The sequence below is a fragment of the Salmo salar genome, chromosome 18 (genome assembly GCF_965601325.2).
Source record: "Salmo salar chromosome 18, fSalSal1, whole genome shotgun sequence".
In the NCBI taxonomy this organism is placed as follows: domain Eukaryota; kingdom Metazoa; phylum Chordata; class Actinopteri; order Salmoniformes; family Salmonidae; genus Salmo; species Salmo salar.
The window spans coordinates 6,569,985-6,593,378 of record NC_138308.1 but is presented as its reverse complement, the minus strand read 5'-3'; the positions used below and the strand labels follow the sequence as shown (position 1 = coordinate 6,593,378).

The window sequence follows — 23,394 nt, the reverse complement described above, 5'->3', positions numbered from 1 at the left end:
TTAGTAACTAGAGAGGGAAGGCCATACACAATACAACTTTCACCCTGATGCAGGAGGTCCCTGGAGCAAAATATGGCATTACCCCATGAGGAGCTTCAAACCTTGGAGGAAGAACCATTGTACTTGGCCAATGGAGAACCTACCACTCCCTCAGGCTGGATTTATATGAAAATAAAGCTGCGTGAGATTAACCTTCCTGTGGCTATTCTTGCAGATACGAGTCTTGCATTTGCGGTAGTCCTTGGCCTGGACTTAAATGCACTTCAGTGGACTGACCATCTCGATGTCCGAACCGTCATATCAGCTGTGCTCTGAGCATTCCTGGTCTCATCCATTTCAACCTGGAAATGCACGGAATTCAGGCTGGAGCCTGCTACCTTATCCAGAGTACTGGCTAGGTCAAGACAGACAAAAACAAGTTCTACCAGTGAAGCAAGAGAACCATGCCATCATCCAGTTCACAGCCGTACCCCTCTTATCCGAGAGCAAAAGCGAACTTGATGCTGATTTCTACATCAAACAAGCATGTCTGTCAGATAACGAGAGGTGGCAGCTCTCCCAGATGTTGGAGGGGAACAGTGAGGTCTGTACTCTTACACCCAGACTAAACTAAATCAACACCCAGCATGAAGTCCATAAAGCAGCGTCCCTACAGGCTAGCCCCCGCCAATCTGGCAAATCTCAAAAAGCTAGAGAGCATATTGGATAATTGAGTTGTGGAACCTTTTTATGGATGGGCTTCGCCAGTTGTCCTGATTCCAAAGAAAGATGGTGGATATCGATTCTGTGTAGACAGGAAGCCGAATGCCATAAAGCGAAACCTACCCTCCACCGAGCATTAATGATATACTGGAATCTCTGGCAGGAGCATCCATCTTCAATAACCTGGATCTGAACAGCGGATATTGGCAGTTGGCAATGGATCCCGCCAGACAGGACAAGACTGCCTTTGTCACCTCTCCTTCAAAGTCGTGCCTTTTGGTTTGAAGAACGCTCCAGCAACCTTCCAAAGGCTGATGGAGACCGCCCTGGGTGATCTGAGAGGAAAGTCTTGTGTATCAAGATGGAATCATAATCTACTCCTGTCACTGACCATCTGCAAGACACAGTCTGTCTTTGACAGACTAGTGTTATTTCTGCTTTCCAGAATTCAAGTTCCTTGGTCATGTAATTAATGCTGAGGGTATCCATGTAGATCCAGCCAAAGTTGCAGCAGTGCAGGAGTTCCCAATTCACAGATCCCTCAAGGATTTTCATCGCTTCCTGGGTATGGCACCACGCATTTGTGACTGACTTTTCAAAGGCAGCCGAAGCACTCAACCACCTTAAAATGGTGTAAAATAGTCATATGTTTGAAAAATTGAAGTTTTTGGATTTGAGGTATTTGTAATTCGCGCCATGCTCTACCATTGGATATTGGTGAGGCGTTCCGCTAGCGGAACATCTAGATGTATGAGGTTAAGGGAGTGAAATTCCACCAAGTGTCTGGATGATTCTTCCCTATGGATGATGTGTGTGGAGAGCACAGCAGAATGATACCGCCATCATGGCGATCCACAAGAGTCTGTACCACGAAGACTGTCTCGCTTCAATGAGAAGTTCAATACTTTATCCTGAATTATGCTGAAAACCTCCAAGAGGAGAGGAAACACAGCACCCATTAGCGTGTAGTCATCCCCTCTACATTGACTGACCAGATATCCAAGCTTATCATGCAAACCCCCATGAGTAGCCATCTTGGTGTTTAAGCCCTACCAAAAATAACAGGAGGCCGCTTATTGGCCAGGCATGTGGGTTGATACCAAGAAGTTTGTACAGCAGTGTGAAGTCTGCAGTTTTGCATTTCTGGCAGCAGACTGACGTGAACCATCCAAATGAAATGCTGGGAATTGACCTTATGGGACCTTTTCCTCCCAGCCAGGTGACCCAGAATGAATGTTTATTGGTGGTAGTGGACATCTACACACTGTGTGGAGTCATTTCCCCCCCCCCCCACAAAGCCACTGCATCCGCCATTGCTCCAATTCTATGAAGGGAGGTCTTTACCAGAGTCAGGATTCCAGACCAAAATCTGACCGAGGTCCGGAGTTAATCTCAGGAATCTACAAAGAGCTCAGTACCTACTGCGGTGTAGCTGCCAAGCTGACCACCATCCTCAGACAAACCTGACGAAAGGGTAAACAGCACCCTGAAGGGGATGATTGCTTCATTTGTGGAGGAACAGCACACAAGGTGGGATCAGCATCTTCCTGAGTTTTGCTTTGCACTGAAATCAGTCTTGCAAAGTCCCAACATTTCACCTGACTGACCAGCATTTGATGCAGTACAACACCACACCTTGCTAGCCAGAGTGGAGGCCAGCAGAATCAAAGCCAAACAGCTCAGAAACTATGACAAACTTACACGAGACTGGTTTCCCACCCCAGTCTCGTTTCAAAGTCCGTTCTCATCCGTCAAAGGCATCCAAGCAGTTCACTGCCAAGCTAGCATAGCAATGGAAAGGTCCATACAGTGTGGTGCAGCAATTGGGGCCGGTTAACTACTTGGTATGTTTGTTAGATGTCAAGACGGTGCATGTTGTTGACCTAAAGCCCTGCTCCCCTTCGGCAGAAGAGCTGGATCGCAAGAAAAAGCAACACCCACAGGAACTCTTCTTGGATGACAGAGGACTTCCCTGGTTTTGTGTAGCAGCAACATGAACCTGACAAAGCCTGCATCCTCTGTAGAAACACTTTTTTCATGGGGGAGGAGTGTGGCGAAATTCTGCACTGACATCACCGTGCACTGCCACTAAGAGCACATCACTGTTGCAAAGCTTTGAAAAACAAACCAATCAGGTGTATCAGACAGAGCAACTGCAGGCCAGCAGTCAACAGCCAAGAACAGCAATTCATTCTTAAATTATATTAAAACAGAATTAGTCCATGCAACTTACGTGAAAGCAAATATTTACTCTTGCCATAACGGAGTTGAATAATCAAGACATTTATGCTTTATTATTATTATTATTAAATCATTTCTCTAAACAAAATTCTGACATGGGGTATTGTGTGTAGGCCAGTGACATCTTAAATTCAGGCTGTAGCAACAAAATGTGGAAAAAGTCAAGAGGTGAAACATTTCTGAAGGCAATGTACACAGACTGCATGCGGTTCATTTCCATAGGTTTTTTTACCCCATGGCTGTTTACAAGGAAAGTGCTTTAATTACCTGTGTGGACTACTGCCTCTGCGCCATGCCCGTCTGTGGGGAGAGCGGGAACGGGACCTACTCCAGGATCCAGATCGGGAAGAGGAGTAGGAATACCGCCGCCTGGGAGGAGAGCGGGACACGGAAGATGAGGAGGAACGAGAGGAGCAAGACGAGGAACTCGAGCTGCTCTTAGAGTGACGAGGCCTGTACCTGGAGGAGAGGGGGGAATATGTCAGTGATGTCAGATTAGGATGGACTAGATATTGCCATTAGTCACATGTAAACCAATGACATCACCTTTTTGAGTGCTACATTGGTAGCAGATGGGGGACAGATTGAGAACTCATACTAAGTCTGTTCAAAACTGGCATTTGTGCCCATAGCATGAACCAGCCATTTTCCCCCTCACTGACTAGAGATGAATATGGACATTCTCATCCCGTCAGATTTAAGACTCAGTGCCATTAGAGGACACTGCCTTGCCCAGTGAGGGGACAAATAGATTTTAAGACAGAAACAAAGAAGGGATGAGCATCTCACCTCTTCCTGGGTGGAGAGCAAGATCTAGACTGAGAAGAGGAGGAGTGAAAGTCAGACTCCGAGTCAGTAGAACAAGGGCTGGAGGAATGGTGGATTCTCCTTTTCCTCTCGCGTCCTCCCTTTCGTTCCCTGGGGCTGGGGGAGCAGGTAATGTTGTGGCCCCGGTAGGATCTCCCTTTCTTGGGACTCCTCTCCAGGGGACCAACCTGTTGCTCCTGCCTGGTGGGAGAAGCTTCAGGGGTCCCCAGCACAGAGCTAGTCCTATCAGTCCTTACATCCAAGGGCAGGGGAGCCTGCTGGGTCTTCGTACCCAGGGCAGGGATCAGGGTCTGGAGGGAGGGGACAGGGATCCTCTGGGGTGCCCTGTTAGTGGTGCTGCCAAGCGGTTCGATGGTCCTGATGGTGATGGCTGCTTGCTGTTTGACATTCCAGCGCTTGCCTGGCTCTTCAGCAATAGCCACAGGCTCCTTCTGAGGGAGGCAGTAGTCGTGGTCGGAGAAAGCCAGGGTGAGAGCCACTGTGTTGGGGGTGGGAGTTATAGAGGGGGTGGGAGGCTTGCTTCGGAGCTTGTTGGAGGGCAGGGGCCGCGCGTTGATCTGGATGGCCTTGGAGGGCGATGGTTTGGGGATCTCAGCCGCTCGGCTCTTCCCAAGGAGTGCCACGGGGGCCAAAGGCTTCCACATCTGGTGAGGAGGAGTAGCTGGAGGGGTCAGACCTAGAAGGAGATGGGGACAGAATAGTCCACTACTGTTAAATCTGAAGCAGAATGCCTTTGGTTGTCATTTAAAGGTAGATTTTAGACCACAAGAATGGATGTCAAGCATTTTACCAGGAGATACAGGCAGGTGTTCAATTACTCCATGAGTGACAGCAATTTATCTTTAGGGTGTAAACCTCTGCCATGTTTTTAGTACGTTCGCAGTGTATAGGGCGGCAGGTAGACTAGCAGTTAGTGTTCGACCTACAACTAAAGGTCGCTGGTTCGAAGACCAGAGCAGGGCACTTAAACCCAATTTGCACCATACTACGACTGACGCTGTTAAACATTTCATTGCACCTATCCATTGTGAGAAAAAAACATGTTTTTATTATTAGCATTAGCAGCGTACAGGCTGAATGGCATATGATTAGCATTAGTAGCGTACAGGGCCCCGTTTTCCCTTAGCAATGGAACTTAGGCTTACGAGTGTTTTAACGATGCATAGTTCCTACAACGGCCAAAGATGTAGCATGCATTTCCCAACACCATGGAAAAATAAAGTTAGTCAAGTGGGTCGTTGGAGCATGCATCGATACCGATAGGATCGAAAGGCAGCGCTGCTCTCTGATCACCTTTATCCATTCTAATCTTACCATAATATAAGAATTAACCCAACCATACTAATGACGGATCAGCTCCTAGAGATATCGCCTATGGCTACAAATATCAACTTCGTAGTTATCGGCACTCAGACAGATAATCTTGATTCTATGTTTAGCAGAGATTTGTGCATGAAGTGACACGGTAGGGGGAAGAAAAACAAGATACACCTAACTACGCACTTAGCTGTTTTACGAGTGGTCGAAAGCAGTCGGTAAATAGTAACTTTTCAAATGCAACTTTCCTAATAGTTAAACCTCCCAAAAGTTTGCAAAACTAAGTTCCTATGAAGGTTCGAATGATGAACTTAGCCTTAAGATATTTTGGGAAACCAGGCCCCGGCTGATCGGTGTACGATTAGCATTAGCAGTGTACAGTGTGATTAATACACTTGGCGTTGCATAAATCATGCTCTACCAACTGAGCCATGCATGACCATATTGGTGTATGACTAGCATTAGCAATGTACAATTAGCATTAGTGTACAGACTGATTGGTGTGTGATTAGCATTGTACTGGGTGATTGGGATTCCACTAGATTTCATAGCCACAAAGTCAAAATTGTCTATATGGGGGGGGAAAAAATACAAAAAGGCTTTGGTCACAATTTAAGGTTAGTCATAAAGTTAGCAGTGTGGTTAGGTTTAAATCAGATTTTGAAAAGTTACATTTTAGAAATAGACAGGGCTTATGACCATGGCAACTGGGTGATTGGTTTATGATTAGCAGTGTACAGTTACCATTAGCAGCTGACCGGGTGATTAGTACAGTAGTTCTTACCTGCAGTGCTTGCCAGGTCATGTGCGCTGACTCTCTCCACAACTGTCCTGTCACATGGCTGCTCCACACTACAATAGAAACAAACAAACACACCTTCAACACTGCATCATTGAACAGGTACACTTCTAAGATGAGCCCAAGGCTAAGTCCAGAAGCCACACCGACAAGGACAAAACAATTTGGCATTGCTGAAGAAAAAAAAAGGGGGGGGGGGGAAATGGTTCAAATTATTTTATCCAAAAACTAACTAAATGGTGGATCTCTTGGCCCATTGTGCGGTCAGACATCGAGGTCTTCAGTGTGCAGTAGATCAATGTAACACATACAAAGTACCCACACACACCCAGAGCAGCATGGGGCTGTAGGGTAACTCACCTAGAGTTTCCTACAGCTGCTGCTCTACCAGAGACCTCCAGAACATACTGCTCCTCTTTAGCTGGAGAGAAGAAAGAAGGAATGAGTAAAATCAAGGGATGGAGGAGAGGTCAGTAAAGTAGCATGCTCACCTTTCACCAACACATTCATAGGCACCCGTTTCATTGATAACATCTTGATTTTGGGCTAGATCTACATGTTTCAGCCATTATGCTAGGCCTGGACTAGTCAGCGGCGGTGCCAACACACACACACACACATCTGGACAGTTGTTCTAACTGGGGCCTGTACATCCAGCCGGACAATGGCTGTGGTCACAGTTAAATGGATCTGCGGACAGGGCAGAATTCCAGCTCAGTGGACATGACCGCATAGCAGCCGCCCTGACTATGCAGCACCTTATTTTAAAGGCACAGTAGCATCAAATGTGAACCCAATTTCCCCCCCATGTAGGGCTGGACAATATGGCCAAAATAATAATAATAATAATAAATATATATATATATATATATATATATATATATATATATATATATATATATATATATATATATATATATATATATATATACACATATCTATCCCACTATATTTTTCATAGTAAGACAGAGGTTTTTGAATAATTAAAAGGTAAACACCACCCATGTAACTTGCAAAATGCATCATGAGATGCCAAATTTCTATATCTTTAAAGTTACATGCCATCTTGAAAACTAGATTGCTGACATGCAAAACATTTGGGGAATAGCAAAAATTGACTAATGAAACATAGCAACAGTTTGGGTGGACTTTCTTTAAGTTCTAAATATCAGTAGTTCAGGACCCTAGGGTGGCAACCCTATTTCAATGGGGCTTTTGCCACTGAACAGTAGAAAACAAATCTAACTTCACCCAAAAATAAACATTTCTGTCATAACTTACTGTCCCACATAGGGCTGCATGATAGATATGGGCAAACAATCTAGACGTAGTTTATTGGTGAAGTGTTGTAAATCATGGAAATGTAAAATCAGTTGGAAAATGGGCAGCACTTTGACAGATAAGCCAGAGAGGAATTGTGCCAGGGTAGGAAGCAAAGTGTTGGTCAGTGTTTAACAGGGGACTATGACACATATATACATACACACAGGAGAGATTACTGCTACCAAGGTTTCCTTTTTCCAAAGATATACGGAGGGTGCTCTAGCAAACGAACAGCAAAGACATGAGGACACCATCCAACCTGGAACTGAGTGAGTAGTGTTGTCTAATGCTATTTTGAAATCCAAGAAAGAAAATGTAAAAAATAAAATTAATACATTACAATGATATATTTTACTTTATAGGGACCGAATGCTGAGTTAAGGCAGCCAAACTTGCTAGGACAGATCAGATACAACTTCAACAAGGGACAGGGGTCTTTGAAGCCCCCTCCTGCTGTTCAAGAAATCTGCTTCCAGAAATAAAAGCCTCTCCCAAGTGGGTGTGACACCTAGTCCCGTTGCATGATGCACTGGTGCTTGGATTCCACCTGCCAATCTGTTCACCGTCTGATTTGCTGGGTTTAAGCAGTAAACTTTCAAATGGCTCTTTGTTGACTATTGGTGGGTGCTATTGTCCTCCATCAGCACCGGCCTATACCCTACCTGCCCAAAGCTCTCCTGGCCCCTTACACTAGCTATGAATTTGTCCTGCTAGGTGACCTAAACTGGGACATGCTTAAACCACCTGACCAAGTCCTAAAGCAATGGGTCCCCGTAAATCTCTGATTACCCAATCGCACATGGTATGACTCCCAACAGCCAGAAAAGGCTACTCTCCTTGATGTTATCCTCAAATAATCCTGATAGGTATCAGTCTGGTGTTTTCTGTAATGACCTTAATGATCACTGTTTTACAGATTGACTGCCTGCAGGGAGACTCCAAGGTGCTAAAGGAGCTCCTGAAACTTGACTCCAAAAGAAACATCTGGCTCAGATTGTTTAGACCCTTTTATAGGCCCATACACCTTTAAATTCAACCTCCAGCTGCATACCCCTCTAGCACCATGGTCAGCACAAATGTTTTTTTGCCATCATTGTAAGCCTGACACACATAATATGCATTTATTAAACATAAGAATGAGTGAGTTTTCCCATGAGCCAGGTTGTGACAGCTCTTATAGGACCAGGGCACAAAAATAATAATCAATCATTTTGCTCTTTATTTAACCATCTTACATATAAAACCTTATTTGTTCGTCGGAAATTGTGAATAACTCCCCACAGGTTAATGAGAAGGGTGTGCTTGAAAAGGATGGACATAACTCTGCAGTGTTGGTTGTATTGGAGTGTCTTAAATCAGTTTCCAGTCTGTGCATGTATTTAGTTTATGCTAGCGAGGGCTGAGAATCCATTCACATAGGCATGTGGTTGCAAAGGGTATCAGCGTCTTAACTGCGCAATTTGCCAAGGCAGGGTTCTCTGAGCGCAGCCCTATCAAGAAATCAGGCAGTGGCGTCTGACTAAATTCAACATTTTCACAGAACCACTTGTTGCAATTTCGATGGGGCTCTCTTGTTCAGATATCGGTAAGTGGACTAGAGGCAGGCCATGAAAGGGATAACGAATCCAGTTGTGTTATCCGTTTCGGGAAAGTACCTGCGTAATTGCGCACCCAACTCACTCAGGTGTTTCGCTATAATCACATTTCACATTGTCCGTAAGCGCGAGTTAATTTGCATTTTTTTTTTTTTTAAATACAAGGATGAAAATACATATACATACTTTAATTTTTTTTACATTTTGGTAATTTAGCAGACACTTATCCAGAGCGACTTACAGTAGTGAATGCATACATTTAAAAAATGTATTTATTTTTTGTACTGGCCCCCCCGTGGGAATCGAACCCACAACCCTGGCTTTGCACACACCATGCTGGCGTTGCAAACACCATGCTCTACCAACTGAGCCACAGGGAAGACCCGTGTGTTGTCCTTGTTAATGCAGACAGAAGAGCTCCAACTTCTTAATCATAGCCTCAATTTTGTGCCGCACATCGAATATAGTTGGAGTCCCTGCAATCCTAGATTCAGATCATTCAGGCAAGAAAAAAATAATAAATAAACACCCAGATAGGCCAGTCGTGCTCATCATGCAAGCGGTCAGACAAATGAAAATTATGGTCAGTAAAGAAAACTAAGCTCGTCTCTGAATTTAAAAAACGTGTCAATATTTTGCCCCTTGATAACCAGCGCACTTGTGTACAGTATGTTGTAAAAGCGGTACATGGTCGCTGCCCAGTGCAGAAAATACACACGGGTTCAGGGGCCTTGCTTTAACAAAGTTACCCATTATCACTGTAGTGTCCAAATGTCTTTCAAGCTGTCAGGCATTCGTTTAGCAGCAAGAGCCTCTCAGTGTACCCAAGTAGCGTCGGGAGCAACTGCTTGACCACACATTACCACTCCACCATGTCTCCCTGTCATGGCTTTTGTGCCATCAGTACAGATACCAACACATCTTGACCACCAAAGTCCAGTTGATGTCACAAAGCTGTCCAGTACTTTAAAAATATCCTCTCCTGTTGTCCAGGTTTCCAGAAAAGGATGTCTTTCTTAATTGACCACCCATAAATGTAACGGACATATACCAGGACCTGTGTCAGGCCCGCCACGCCTGTTGACTCATCCAGCTTTAACACATCTAAATCACTAGCTTGTATGTGACGCGGCAATTGTTTCAAGACATCTATGTCACTGATGAATCATGAAACTTGTTTGAGGAGGCCTTTCCCCTAGCATTATCCCAGCCATATCCGCAGCAGGAGGAAAAATTAAGTCAACAATAGTACGGGGCTTTTCCTGTCCTAGCCACTCGGTAGCTCACCATATAAGACACTTCTAGCCCCTTAAATGGTATGTGTTGCTTTTATACACGTCTTACTCGAAAGTAGTCTTAATTCTCGCTCAAAACTCCATGGCTTATTTTCCAAATTGGCATGTTTTTTTCCCTAAAGGCCTGCGCAAGAGTGAAGGTTATCGAGTTGTACTTTTGCACAAAACACACTTTGGCTGAGGAATGGCACTCCTCTCAATAGAAGTGAACCCCTAAATCAATGCAGTTCTCATATTTGCGCCTGATGGTCCAACGTCCTCGTCTGTTCGGTGCTTTCCCGGGGAAGGGGACAGTCGCTTTTCGGCTGCATCAGATTCACAACAGTCAGTGTCCCTGCTAGCTGGGCTAACAAATGTAGAATTACTGACGCTAGCATTGGATGTGCTCATGGAAGCAGGACTTGTGTCGTCGACAGGTGCAGTACTGCTGGTATGTCTATGGGCCTTACTTTTAACCATTTATCAATTTAAGCAAACAGAATGAGCAGCAGCTACATATGGACCGTTAGTGGAATTCCCGCAAGAGCGTAACGGTTAATGTGATAGGATGTTAATTATTTGACTAGGCTACCTGTATTTGTTATTTCGCTGAACACTAGATGTTTCACTGCCAGAAATAAAATTAAACCGAGGCTACTCAGGCAAGAGGGAAAAAAACACCCAAATTTATGGAACGGAAAATATAAATTGACTATTTGAAAATGTGAAGAACTTTAAATATATTTTTTAAACGTGAATCACATTTTTATTTGCTGGACCCATGATGGCATTGCACGTACACCAGTTTGGGAATGCGTGTGGTAGACCATTCCATTCTTGTGGGCCGACTAAGGAATATTGTGTCTGAGGGGTCTTTGGCCTGGTTTGCTAACTACCCATCTCAAAAGAGTGCAGTGTATAAAGTCAGAAAATCTGTCTCAGCCACTACCTGTCACCAAGGGAGTACCCCCAACGCTCGATCCTAGGCCCCACGCTCTCTCAATTTACATCAACATAGCTCAGGCAGTAGGAAGCTCATCCATTTAGACGCAGAGTCTTATACTCAGCTGGCCCCTCCCAGGATTGTGTTAAACACGCAAAGCTTTCTTAGTGTCCAACAAGCTTTCTCTGCCCTTAACCTTGTTCTGAACACCTCCAAAACAAAAGTTCATGTGGTTTTGTAAGAATAAACCCTCAGGAGGGAGTGTTCACACCTGTGGACAGAGCTTGAGGTAGTCACCTCATACAAGTACTTGGGAGTATGGCAAGACAGTACACGGTCCTCTCAGCACAAAGCTGCAGGTTAAAGTTAAATCTAGACTTGGTTTCCTCTATCGTAATCACTCCTTTCACCCCAGCTGTCAAATCAACCCTGATTCAGATGACCAGATTAGATTAAGGAGACAATTTAGATTGGCAGGTAAGGGTGCTCTCGAGTGGCTAGATGTTCTTTACCATTCGGCCATCAGATTTGCAACCAATGCTCCTTATAGGACACATCACTGCACTCTACACGCTTCTGTAAACTGGTCATCTCCGTATTCCCGTCGCAAGACCCACGGGTTGATGCTTATTTATAAAACCCTCTTAGGCACCACTCCCCCCTATCTGAGATACCTACTGCAGCCCCCATCCACCTACAACACCCATTCTGCCAGTCACATTCTGTTTAAAGGTCCCCACAGCACACACACATCCCTGGGTCACTCTTCTCAGTTCGCTGCAGCTAGAGACTGGAACAAGCTGCAAACACTGAAAGTGGACAGTTCTCCCTCATTTACATTTTTTGCTTGTCAGCTCGGGGATTTGATCTCGCAACCTTTCGGTTACTAGTCCAACGCTCTAACCAGTAGGCTACCTGTCAGCTACCTACTGACAGTTGCGGATGCTTTGCGTGACGTATTGTCTCTACCTTCTTAGCCTTTGTGCCCAATAATGTTTGTACCATGTTGTCATCTGGTGTTGCTACCATGCTGTGTCATCTTAGGTTTATGTAGTGTTGTCTCGTGGTGGTGCGTTTTGTCCTATATTCTTTTTTATTTTTAATCCCAACCCATCCCGCAGAAAGCCTTTTGTTTGGCAGTTATTGTAAATAAGAGATCTTAACCAACTTGCCTAGTTAAAAAAAAAAATTACATGTTGCTAGTTAGCTCTAACTAAACATATTCATGCTTGGCCTATTCCGCTGATTTAGTAGATACCATTGCACAATCATGCTGCTCTAGGCCTACACCAGCACTTAAATCACACTATTAACTAGCAACGCTTACATTTTTCTAACTAGTGGCTAACAATATTTACTTTAGCCACAACATGCTAAGAAAAGAAAGCCTTCTGCAGACTAAGAGCTACACAAACTCATTGAACAAAAATAAAAAAGGCAATATGAAACAATTCAAAGATTTTACAGAGTCAGTTCATATGGAAATATGTCAATTGAAATAAATTCATTAGGCTGTAATCTATGGATTTCACATAACTGGGAATACAGATATGCATCTGTTGGTCACAGATGCTTAAAGGCAGCAGCGTGGAATGAGAACCAGTCAGTATCTGGTGTGACCACCACTTTCCTCATGTAGTGCGACACATCTCCTTTATGCAGAGTAGATCAGGCTGTTAATTGTGTCCTGTGGAATGTTGTCCCACTTCAACGGCTGTGCGAATTTGCTGGATATAGGTGGGAACCTTGAACACGCTGCCGTACACGTCGAGCCAGAACATCCCAAACATGCTCAATGGGGACATGCCTGGTGAGTACGCTGCCATGGAAGAACTGGGCCATTTTTCAGCTTCCAGGAATGAACAAATCCTTGCGACAGGGGGCCGTGTATTATCATGCTAAACCATGAGGTGATGGCGGCAGATGAATGGCTCAACAATGGGCTTCTGGATCGCGTCACAGTATCTGTGTATTCAAATTCCCATCGATAAAATGCAATTGTTCGTTGTCTGTAGCTTATGCCTGCCCATAACCTCACCTCCACAAAAGGGCACTGTTCACATCGTTAACATCAGCAAACCACTTGCCCACACGTCTACCCAGTACAGTTGAAACAGATTCCTCCGTGAAGAGCACACTTCTCCAGCGTGCCAGTGGAAATCGAAGGTGAGCATTTGCCTGTCAAGACGAGCATGCAGAGGAGCTTCAGTTTGTGCAGAAATTCTTCGCTTGGGCAAACCCAGTTTCATCAGCTGTCCGAGTGGCTGGTCTCAGACCATCCGCAGGTAAAGCCAGATGGAGGTTCTGGGCTGGCGTGGTTACACATGGTTTGTGGTTGAGGCCAGTTGGACATACTGACAAATTCCTTAAAACGATATTGGGAGCAACTTAAGAGAAATTAACAGTACATTCTCTGCCAACAGCTCGGGTGTCAGCATGCCAAATGCACGCTCCCTCAACTTGAGACAATGGCATTGTGTTACAAGTGCACATTAGTGGCCTTTTATTGTCCACAGCACAAGGTGCACCTGCGTCATGATCATGCCGTTTAATCAGCTTCTTGATATGCCACACCTGTCAAATGGATGTATTATTTTGGCAAAGGAGAAAAGCTCACTAACAGGGATGTAAACAAATGTCCCCAAACTTGAGAAATAAGCTTGTGCATATGGACAAATTGGAGGTTTATTTTAGTTCATGAAACCAACACTTTACATGTTGCATTTGTTTTTTTCTGCAGTGTAATCGCGTAATTATACAACACTTGGAGGCAGCATCGGTGTCACTGACATCTTGTTTCTTCTGACCATGCAGACTGAATGGCAAGTGAAGTGCTCGTGAATCCGTAGTCGAGCAACATGCTCCCCTTGAGTGATGGGGCAGGGCTACGACATGCAGGAGAACAGGGTGAGACTCGACTTGCAGGAAGCAAACGGTAAACTATAAAAATTGACATATGCGATGGAGTTGGGCATCACATTTAACAAACCATATTGAAATACCATTATAGAAGACAGTAAAACCCAAACCGTCAGTGCATCAATACCATTATAGTAAAATAGGTATAGCGCCTAGCCCTACCCCCTTGGGGAAAATAAATAAAGGCTCATTAAAAAAGGTTAGGACATGAAAACCCATCTCCTGAAACATCCATATCGCATGTTCGCAACTGTCACCTCAATGTTTGAACTTGAATACCAATGCTTTCTAACTCGAGGTGGGCACTTAACTAGATGACTCACCATGTTCATTATTCACATGCAGAATACATCACAAATCATGTAACCAAACGAACTCAGAACTAGGGATGGGCGTTTGAAAGAAAAGTAATACTCAAATTTAAACGGGGGGGAAATTGATATCCAGAAGATATAAAAAAAAATATATATTTTTTTTTACTTATGTTTTTAACCTGAGCACAAAGGGAGAGACTACAGCTCTGCTGCTGCGGGGGAAGGGCCGGATGGTGTGTGAGAAGTGCGAGTGGAGCTGACAGGAGGGAAATAGACATGCAGCCAAGCCAGCTCGTCAAAGACTAGTTAAACTGGCTAACTTGCAGCAGCCACAATGTCATTCATCATCCCACTTGACAGTGCCCATCTTGACCGTGTCAAATCGGCGTAACCTAAAGAAGCTAGCTAGCTAAACTAGCCAGGCTATACTTTGCTGTGCTTTCTCCTTAACTCTGTTCATATTAGTCAAAGCCTACCTGCTGGTTGCTCGTTGTAGCATACTCCTTATTTGGCAACATTTTTATTCCATCATTTCAATTCCACCTTGCATTGTAGTGATCACTTCATTTGAAACAAGCTACATGCATGAAGGCTGGGGCGCACATTATAGGCTACTACATTCTAAAGTCTTTTTATTTAATAAAAAGAGTCAAGTCATGGTATATCCTAATATGTAACATCACATGGATATTTTAATCAAAGAAATGAGTCTGTCAATCCACTATGAAGGCCCCTCTAGATAAGACAAAACATTGAAAATGCTGCTCCGCCAAGCTACTTACCTGCACCAAAAACACACAACATTGAGCACATTCCAGATGGATCTGCAAGGTCTGTTTGTCAGCCATTGACTTCATAAGGTGCCCGTTCTTAACCTCAGGAGTCTTGGGCACTCTAAAATCCTCCACCCACCCCATACAGGGCCAGAGATAGCCCTGCAACCCTACACGCCACATCCCTCCACTTTTACAGTCCAGTGAAAGTGACCCTGGTGACGGATTTAGTCTACTACTACTGAACTAGCGGACCCAATGAGCTGTTAGCTAACATCTGACTTGTTGTTGGCAAACACCAAGACCATTAGGCCACAAGCATGCGAGGATAAGGGCTACGTGGATTATATTTTCAGCGAGTAACAGTCAACCATTAAAGCAAAATTCCTGACTGTTAGAAAACAGACTGCCTTGTTCATTAAACAGTGGGTAATTCATTATAGATTAACTAATGAAACATGGAAATGTGAAAGAAATGTAGACTGAAAAATTGTATCCACTACAGCCAGAGAGAACGCCAGTGTCAATACTCAGTATCACTCACCTTGCGTCTCTTCAAACTGCTCTAGCAGGCTGGTGAGGTCAGCAGCTTCAATACCTGTGAGATAACAGAACCACTCAGTACTATACCAATAAACCACAAACTGTGGCAAGTCTAAACACATACTACTGATCCTCTGGTTGCTTAAATGTTTGTCCAGTATGTCCACTCACCAATTTCACTGGTGAAGGCCTCTATCAGCTCCTGAGTAGGGCTCTTGGCTTTGGGGGCCTCCTGGGCTGTAGTACACCTCACTGGAGGTTTGGAGGACTGGGTGGTGGAGGGTTTGGCTGGGGTAGACCCAGGAGTGACTGTAGGCAGCTCGGGCATCTTAGGTCGGGGCAGAGTAACTACTCCCTTCTGGAGAGTAGTAGCCACCTTCAAAGGAGCCGCAGGGGTAGGTTTCGGAACAAAAACAGAAGCAGCGTTGGTGGTGCTGTTTAACGTTTTCTCAAGTAGAGCAGCAGCGATGGGGGTGGGGTTTTGGGCTACAGTATCAATTAGGGTGGGCCTGTTGGCATCTGTAGTGGTTTTAGATGAGGCTCCACTGGAGCTCTGAGATTTGATAAGGACCACAGTCTTAGAGGGTAGCTGGAGCAGGGGGTTCGTGAGTGCAGGATGGGGGGCCTGGGGTATATTACGCTTCACAAAAGGGTTCTGGGGTGGTACTACATTCACAGTACTGGATGCAGGCACAACAGAGATGGGGGGTTGGCTAGCTTCAGCTGGCTGTGGAGTAGGAACAGCAGCTGGCTGTGGAGTAGGAACAGCCGCTTGCTGGGGAGGGGTGGTAGAGGATGCATTTGCACTAGAAGCCTTGCTTGGGGAAGATGATTTGGAGGCCAGCATGTAAGCAGGAGGCACAAGCAGAGCTTCAGGTGTAGGAGGTGCTCCTGGTCCCATGGGCTGCCAGGCTGTTTTCACCTCCACCTCAGTTTTCCCTGGGGAGGGGTGGGGGCGACGAGGGTCTCTGGAAGAGGGGATGGGGAGGCAGGGGATGGGGAGCAACTCTGTAGGGGCATCAGGGAGGCTGGGCCACTTGGTGCTCTGGTCCTCTGGTCTCTCTAAGGGGGCCGGTTTCTTCTGCTGCCGCAGCCGGTACTGCTGGAGGGACAGGGGCTTAGGCTTGGGCTCAATAGCCTGGGAGGCCTTAATGGGCTTGGAGATCACCTGGGGGGCCGCTAGAGAGGCACCGTTGGACTGCATTGTTGCCTGAGGGGCCACTGACACAGGTAGTTCACTTGGGTTAAGAGCCTGGGATGCTGCAGGGTTGATTGTCATTGCCTGGGGGGCTGCCATTGTCTGGGGGGCTGTTGGGTTAGCTGCAGAAGCTAGGGGACTTTGAGGCTTCTTGCAGCCTGTGGTTGGTTGGGGGACCTTCTCGGGGGTCATAGTCACTGGCAACAGGTCAGAGGCCATGACCTTTGACAAATGGTTAGAGCCGGGGACGACCTTAACGCTGGGGTGTGTGGATAGTGTTAGGGTTGTGACTTCCACATGGCTCTGCCGCTCTATGTGTTGTGTTTCGGCAGCATGTGTCGCTCTCGTCTTCTGTTTTGGGGCTTCGGTGGCGGCCATAGATATGGCAGAAGAAAACGACTCGTTGTCCTTTTTATTTGGTCTGGTCGTCTCCTTGATGGGCTTCCGGGGTGAGGATTCCTGGGCTGCTCCCCTATTGGAAGCGCTCCTCAGGACCCTCCCTTCTGCCTGGGCAGGTTCAGGTGTGACCTCAGCAGGTGAACTCTTCACTTTGTTTTTCCGTTTCTTTTTCCTTCGAGACAGACATCTTTCCACAGTCTCCTCCTTTGGTCTCCTGTAGATGACATTCTCACCACTTGCTTTTGCCCTCAGTGTCGCGGCAGGGTCAGAAGGGCCAGCCACCTCTGCTGTGTCATTGTCAACTACGACGTCATTCGCCGACTCAGACTCTGGTGTCTCCAACATATCCGCCTCAGAAATTTCATCTGGAACCCTCTGCTCCGCTTTGAATGAGTCTCCTACTCCCGGCAAGGAGAGAGAGAGATGAGAGCAAGGGATGCCCATATCTGGGATGGCAAATATAGTCTCGCCATGCTCTCCCTGTTCGACCACTTCCAGCAGTATCCCTTCCTCCGCCAGCAGCAGTTCTTCCCCTTCATCCTCCATGCGCACTGCCATGCAATAGGGGTGCATGTGTCTGACCAGCTCTCCTAGACTCACTGACATACTCTCTCCATCCATGTGCTGCTCCAGAGCCAGAGGGAGAGGCAGGGACAGGCCACCCCAGTTCAGGAGCTCTTGCTCTGGGGACGAGGGTTGTCTGTCTGGGCTCAGGGAGGGAGAACAAGCCTCTGCGTCATCTTCCTCCTCTCCGTCACTCCTCTGGACAGACTCCTGTGTCCTGGGGAGACTCTGGATAAAGAGAGAGGGGAAACCTCTGGTTAACGTCTGGAGCTTTCCTCTGTTCAGCTTGGAGGTTTAAAAAATGTCATCTGGACCACCTACATATGCAGACTTTCACACCAGCTAGACTATATGGTGCGTCTGCACTTCACCGCAATAGGTCTCATGATTCCTTCGAAGACTAATGTACATGTCAATATGAAAATGGAGCAAACGCTACAGTGATACAGTTGAAGGCATGTACAACAGGGAGGTAATGAAGCTGCTACCTTTCCGGTGGAGAACTGTCGCGTGTTGCAGGGCGTCTCGCTTTCTGGAGGCGAGTGGGACAAGCAAAGCAGTCTCCTCAGCTACAATATCAGAAGAAAAACACAAGACAAACAGTGAAAGTTATGCATAAAAAAAAAAATTCAAAAATCATTGGAACACATTGTCACCAGTTTCTTATTTGTTTAGACAGCCCTGCTTCCTAAAGCTGGGTACATCTCAGCCCTATGAAGTTTACCGTCATGTATACAGTTAGACCTAGGGGTGTAACGGTTCGGGTTTGGTACGTATTGCAGTTTTAGGGTGACGGTACAGCGAGAAAATGAAATTACAAAAGTTTGTTTAAAGGCCTATTGCAGTCAAGTGATTTTCCTGTGTTTCATATACATTTCCACATTAGGTTGGAATACTTAAATTGTGAAAATGACGACAGCGCCCTTTTAGTGTATGAGCCGTTTGAAAAGTGGGATTGAGTACTGGCCTTCCATGGGGACACCACCACGCTGTTAATAAGCAAGAGAGTTGTGCGTATATCTGTGGCTATAAATGGCTCCTGTCATTTCTTTGGCCCGGTCAGAATCAGCTATGAAAGGCTGCTTGGAGACGAAGTGGCGTTATTATCCATTTCCATCTTGCTCCGGTAGTTGGAATACTGGGCATGATGACAGCATAAATGTGTCAAGATGTTTGAGGTGTTGGCAGTGGCATAGGTTATTTTCGTTGAGCATTGGCGACATACTGTTAATATTCTATCCAAAACTGTCCATCGGCATGGGAATCTACTGGGAAGCCAAAACGTTCCAAACTGGAGATTTAAACGATGGAGACTACTCGTTCGTTGGCCCCACCACAGGCCATTGTACAGTAGAAGTTCCTGGCTGCACCTCACAAAATGACAGTTTGAAATGCGGATTACAACATACATATATGCTTTAGAGGTCGACCAATTAGGATTTTTCAACGCCGATGCCGATTGGACAAAAAAAAGCCGATACTGATTTAGTCAGTCAATTTATATATAACAATTACAACAATACTGAATGAACAATAAATCCTTTTATTTTACTCAATACATAACTAAATAGATTTTATTTTGAAATAAATGAAACATGCTCAATTTGGTTTAAATAAGCCATAAAGTGTTGAAGTGTAATATGTGCCATGCAAAAAAGCTAATGTTTAAGTTCCTTGCTCAGAACATATGAAAACTGGTGGTTCAATATTCCCAGTTAAGAAGTTTGTTTGTAGTTATAGGAATTATGACACATCGACTATTTCTCTATACCATTTGTATTTCATATACTTTTGACTATTGGACGTTCTAATAGGCACTTTATTGCGAGCCTAATCTCAGGAGTTGATAGGCTTGAAGTCATAAATAGCGCTGTGGTTCAAGCATTGCTAAGAGCTGCTGGCAAACGCAGTAAAGTTTGAATGAATGCTTACAAGCCTGCTGCTGCCGCCTACCACCGCTCAGTCAGACTGCTCTATCAAATCATAGACTTAATTATAATATAAACAGAAATAGGAGCCGTTGGTCATTAATATGGTCAAATCCGGAAACTATCATTTAGAAAACAAAACTTTTACTCAGTGAAATACGGAACCGTTACGTATTTTATCGAACGGGCGGCAATCCTAAATATTGCTGTTTCTTTGCACAACATTCAATATTGTCATAATTATGTAAAATTGTGGCAAATTAGTCTTTGTTAGGAAGAAATGGTCTGTGCAGGTGTTCTTACACGTGGTCTGCCACTGCGAGGACAATCAGCTGTCAGTCATGTCTCTCTGTAGCGCTGTCTTAGGCGTCTCAGTACAGACGTTGCAATTTATTGCCCTGGCCACATCTGCAATCCTCATGCCTCCTTGCAGCATGCCTAAGGCACATTCACGCAGATGAGCAGGGACCCTGGGCATCTTTCTTTTGGTGTTTTTCAGAGTCCGTAGAAAGGCCTCTTTAGTGTCCTAAGTTTTCATAACTGTGACCTTAATTGCATACCGTCTGTAAGCTGTTAGTGTCTTAAGAATGGTGCATGTTCATTAATTGTTTATGGTTCATTGAACAAGCATGGGAAACGGTGTTTAAACCCTTATCAATGAAGATCTGTGAAGTTAACTCGGTTTTTACAAATTATCTTTGAAAGACAGGGTCCTGAAAAAGGGAAGTTTCTTTTTTTGATGAGTTTATACATATTTTTTATGGCAGGAGACAGTCCGATTCAACCGTCCTAGTGGACTAATACATTGCGGACACCGCAAGGATGGCACACCAGTATAATTTACGTTTAATTCCCATAATTTCTCATCTATGGTTGTTATGGTAATTTATGTTAATGCATTTAATATGTTATTACCGTCTCACCGTTATTATTGGAGTGGACCTGGTTGCAGACCGCACAATCTAGGCTACACTTCTGCGGAACAAGTCTTGGTTTATTTCATTACATTTAGGAGTTGTCAATTTATTCATCGTCATTTGTTTGTAGCGCTCCTGTCAACGTTGAGTAAGGACGCGCACCTGAATATACATAGAAGTAGCCTTAGGCTACTCGGCCTCCACGAAAATGGAAGCTTATAAATGTGCCTATTTGGGGGATCTGATTATTTCTGAATGAAAAGTTCGATAGTGGTGCTGAGTTAAGTAATTTGTTCTTCACCTCAAACAGCAAGTAAACAAAGTCTGTTTTTACATGTTCGGAGTTGTGCAGCATGTCAAACAGGGATAAGTTCAGTTTGTATGTGGGACTCACCGGAGAGTGTTCCCGGCCTTTCTGGCCAGTTAGTAAATCAGAGTCTGGCAGTGTGTCGAAAGGGGACAGGTTCTCGTTGTCCACGTTATCCAGGATCTCAGTCAGAGCTGTGAGCAGCGTCGCCTCGTTATCCTCATCAAGTCCAACTTTATTCTGAGAGAAATTTATTTTTAAATAAAATTTCACAATTCAGAAAATTCAGTTAAATTTGAACTATTAGCAAAAAGTTAAATTACATAAGTGGCTCAGGTCAGAAGTAAAGCAGAGCACTATATAGGAAAAAGGAAGTGATTTGAGTTTTGTTCTTAGCCTTACCTCTCCTGTGGTTGTGTCCTCAAATATGGACAGTATGGAGGGGTCCAGGCAGCACAGGGCCTCCAGAGCCTCTCCCGTCTCCAGCTCCAGACTGTCATTAGACAGGCCCCCATGGAGGATCACCGCCTGATGGGGAGAAATGGGGGGAGTATGGGTCAGTAAGCCTGAAGAACCAGAAACCAACAAGTCAAAGCGATCCAAAATCGACCACTAGCGCCAACACCCAGGCAAGTTACATCATATTTGATGCATTGTTTAATCAATATATCCAGTACTGATCGATAGCATCATCTTGCCCTTTGATCGGCTGGGAATGTATTACTTTGACCCTGTGCCATTCCTCTCAAACCTACACATGGAGAGCAGGCCTACCACTAATGGCTCTAAGTTATGGACACAATTTAGGATACCCGTTTTTAAACCAATTGAGATATAGCCTATGACAGATGTGAATCTTACATTAACTATCGAATTCACATCTAGATGCATGGGCTCCAATACGTTTCAGTTTGAAACAATTCGGTGGGATACATGCTGCATTAACATAATTTTCCATTTTAAATTAATAGGAGCTGGGCCTCTGATTTTAACAGCTTAGAGAAAGAGGTCACTGCAGACAGATCCAGCTCAATTGTTAATCAGCAAAAAGCCAACAACCGTTACATGCAATAACGTTCGATAGGCTACTGAACTGGAGGAGAGGACGCGTCAATTAACCGGTGTTTCCTGAATAAAAATAGCAGCAAACATTAGTGAACCTTCGAGTCGTACGTTTTGAAAATCGGTTTTCTGACCAGTGCATGATTAATTTGGATAAATTTGGCCTCCCACAGACCGATGCACTCACTATGGTTGGCGTATCCAGATTTTCATATCTTCCTTCTCACCCCGGGATTTACAGTATTAACAGTTTGTGGTTGGGGAAAAAAGCCCAATTGGCATCTACCAGAATGCAAAAAAAATAATTCACAAATCGTGAATTTGCATGGAGGCTGCCAGCTAAATATGGTAACGAGCACAAACAAAAACACATTTCTAAAGATATATCTTTGAGCTTGCTTGCCTATCTATATAGGTTGGAGCAACAGTGTCATTTTGGGTAAGTTGACATTTACAAGAGAATTTGAACGAGAAACTAAAATGAACAAAGTTGATGCATGCAGTACTGGCTCTCCAGCAGCATGTCTACACTGTGTGGAGTCCGCCGTCGCTTGGGCAATGATCTGCTTGGAGGGGGGAGGAGCAGACAGGCTGACAACGGAGAGGAGAAAAGAAAACGCAAGGAAATCAAGAGTAGTGGCGGCTGTACAAATAACTCAAAGGGGATTTGCCTTCCCAAACACGGCATAAACTAATATGAGCCGTCACCTTCATAATTCAGCCACTTACTTCGATAGCAAGTTAAACTAGGGGTTGTGTTAACACATTCTCACGCAAGAAAAGGAAAATGCATAAGAAATGCATTGCTGCATTATTATTTTTTTAAATAGATCTAAAATATTTATATTGTAATATCAGCATCACTAATTTTGTGCTTCAGTTGCACTTCTAAACCCAGATGAGATATGAATGGGCATTATCAGCAGACAACGCTCTGACTGATGCGCAGCTTCTTTTCTCTGTACTTCAGTGTGGCCAGCCTATTTTCTACCAGTGAAATGCAAGACTAACTAAGCAAAACATTATTCTAATGTACACTAGACAGTGTCGGGAAGGTATCCAGTTCACTTGGCTTTCCACAGTTAGGTTAAAGCCTTATTCTAAAATGGATTAAATGCCCGCCCCCCCAATCGACACAATACCCCATAATGACGAAGCAAAAAACAGGCTTAGAATAGTACAAATTTACACAATAAAACCCGTTTAAATAAGTATTCAGACCCCCTTCCTCAGTAATTTGTTGAAGCACCTTTGGCAGCGATTACAGCCTCGAGTCATCTTAGGTATGACGCTACAAGCTTGGCACACCTGTATTGAGAGTTTCTCCCATTCTCAGCAGATCTTCGAACAGGTTCAAGTCCAGGCTCTGGCTTGGACACTTAAGGACATTGAGACTTATCCCAACCCACTCCTGCATTGTCTTGGCTGTGTGCTTAGGGTCGTTGTCC

The 23,394-nt window shown here is 44.7% G+C and overlaps 1 protein-coding gene across 2 annotated transcripts in view; it reads right to left on the bottom strand.

Annotated features, from left to right (window-relative positions):
• Positions 1-23,394, bottom strand: part of LOC106576855 (peroxisome proliferator-activated receptor gamma coactivator-related protein 1) — a 52,121-nt gene that overhangs the window by 10,749 nt on the left and 17,978 nt on the right. For both annotated transcript variants that reach the window (XM_014154333.3, XM_082964689.1), the window contains exons 2-10: positions 21,287-21,412; positions 20,972-21,124; positions 18,221-18,301; positions 15,743-17,960; positions 15,573-15,626; positions 6,248-6,308; positions 5,873-5,940; positions 3,733-4,447; positions 3,211-3,402 (exon numbers count right to left, since the gene is read on the bottom strand). In XM_014154333.3, coding sequence (XP_014009808.3) covers positions 3,211-3,402; positions 3,733-4,447; positions 5,873-5,940; positions 6,248-6,308; positions 15,573-15,626; positions 15,743-17,960; positions 18,221-18,301; positions 20,972-21,124; positions 21,287-21,412 — 3,668 coding nt within the window. The remainder of the gene's footprint in view (positions 1-3,210; positions 3,403-3,732; positions 4,448-5,872; positions 5,941-6,247; positions 6,309-15,572; positions 15,627-15,742; positions 17,961-18,220; positions 18,302-20,971; positions 21,125-21,286; positions 21,413-23,394) is intronic.